Here is a 1,440-nt window from a genome sequence, read left to right as displayed (position 1 = left end):
TTTCTTTCTCTCTGGGGTCTCTTTGACTCTTCCTCGCTGACAACACTTGATTGCCTCTCTCTTACTGTGGTGTCCATGGTAAAGGGAGCGTTCCGTCTTCAGTCGGTGGCCGTGTATCTGCTCCTACAGGGAGCTGTTCCTCCAGCTCACTGTCCTTCCTGGCTAAATCACCTACATCTTCTCTGTCCTCTGCAACTTGTCCATTGTCCAGAGGTTCTGGCTATCCACTTCTTCCTGAAGCTGGGCTCGTGCCGGTACTTCCATAGCCGGTTACAATCACCCCTATCCTTTGTCTAGGCTCTCTCTGGATCTGGAATGTCACCTCTGACACTTTCTCTAGTACCACATAGGGTCCTTCCCATGAGCTCTGGAGTTTTGGTGACACACCCTTCCCCTTCTGTGGGTTTTGCAGCCAGATCCTGTCACCTGCCTTGAACGTCACGATTGTAGTGTCGTCGCATGGACTCCCCTGCCAGCTTCAAAGGGTCCTGGGCATATTGGTGCAAAGCCTCCATTCTCCACTGCAGAGCTACTGCATACTCTGTGCTGATAGTGGGTAGCTCTTCCTTCAGGGGCCGTCTTGTTGCCACATCCATAGGAAGGCGGATCTCCTTTCCAAACATCATCCGAGCAGGAGTATATCCAGTGGCTTTATGCTCCACTGATCTGTATGCCATCAGCAGAGTGGAGAGATGTTGGTCCCACTCATCCTGCATCTCGGTGAACTTGGCTAACTCATCAAGGAAGGTCCAGTTAAACCTCTCAACCAGGCCATCTGACTGGGGCCTCAGTGGGGTGGTCCTGGTCTTCTGCTGCCTCATCAGCTGGCAGCACTCCTGAAACACCCCAGCCTCAAACTCCCTCCCAGAAGGACAAATCTGCAAAAGAAATTCCCCACAGTAACGGCTTCGTGGCTGGGTAGTCCATATGCTTCAGGTTATTTTCTGAATTAGTCCATCGCCACACAAACTGATTACCTGCCACTCGTTCTATAGGAGCCCTGACCTGGTACCTTGTAGCAGCACGACCCCGCAACCTGTTCTGCGTACTTTCCCGGGTTAGGTCACGCCACCATCTACTATACTGGTGACATGGAGTGACACGTCTTGGTTTATCGCTCGTTCGCTTATCTCACTCTCTGGAGGGGGAGTACCTGTAGCAGCACGACCCCACAACCTGAAGTTCAGCGTACTTTCCCAGATTTCTTTCCCAGATTGGGTCACACCAGTTCCGCCGCCATGTCCACGCTCATTGGACAGCAGGCTTCCCTTCCCAATTCCCGATCCTCCATAGATATAGATATAGATATATGTGCATTAAATACATACATATATATATATACATATATATAAATAGATAGATATAGATATATGTATATAGATATATATGCATATATACATACATACATACATATATATATATATATATATATATATATAT

The 1,440-nt window shown here is 48.5% G+C and overlaps 1 protein-coding gene across 1 annotated transcript; it reads right to left on the bottom strand.

Annotated features, from left to right (window-relative positions):
* Positions 1–422: 422 nt before the first annotated feature.
* Positions 423–1,240, bottom strand: LOC125038875. Its single transcript, XM_047632499.1, has 3 exons — positions 1,226–1,240; positions 1,006–1,083; positions 423–878 (listed from the first exon to the last, which is right to left on the bottom strand). The coding sequence occupies exons 1-3, from the start codon at positions 1,238–1,240 to the stop codon at positions 423–425; spliced, it is 549 nt and encodes a 182-aa protein (XP_047488455.1).
* Between the last annotated feature and the right edge of the window lie 200 nt (positions 1,241–1,440).

Source organism: Penaeus chinensis, chromosome 26 (genome assembly GCF_019202785.1).
Source record: "Penaeus chinensis breed Huanghai No. 1 chromosome 26, ASM1920278v2, whole genome shotgun sequence".
NCBI classification, from domain to species: Eukaryota; Metazoa; Arthropoda; class Malacostraca; order Decapoda; family Penaeidae; genus Penaeus; species Penaeus chinensis.
The sequence above is the reverse complement of the archived record's forward strand: the minus strand, read 5'-3'. Positions and strand labels throughout refer to the sequence as shown.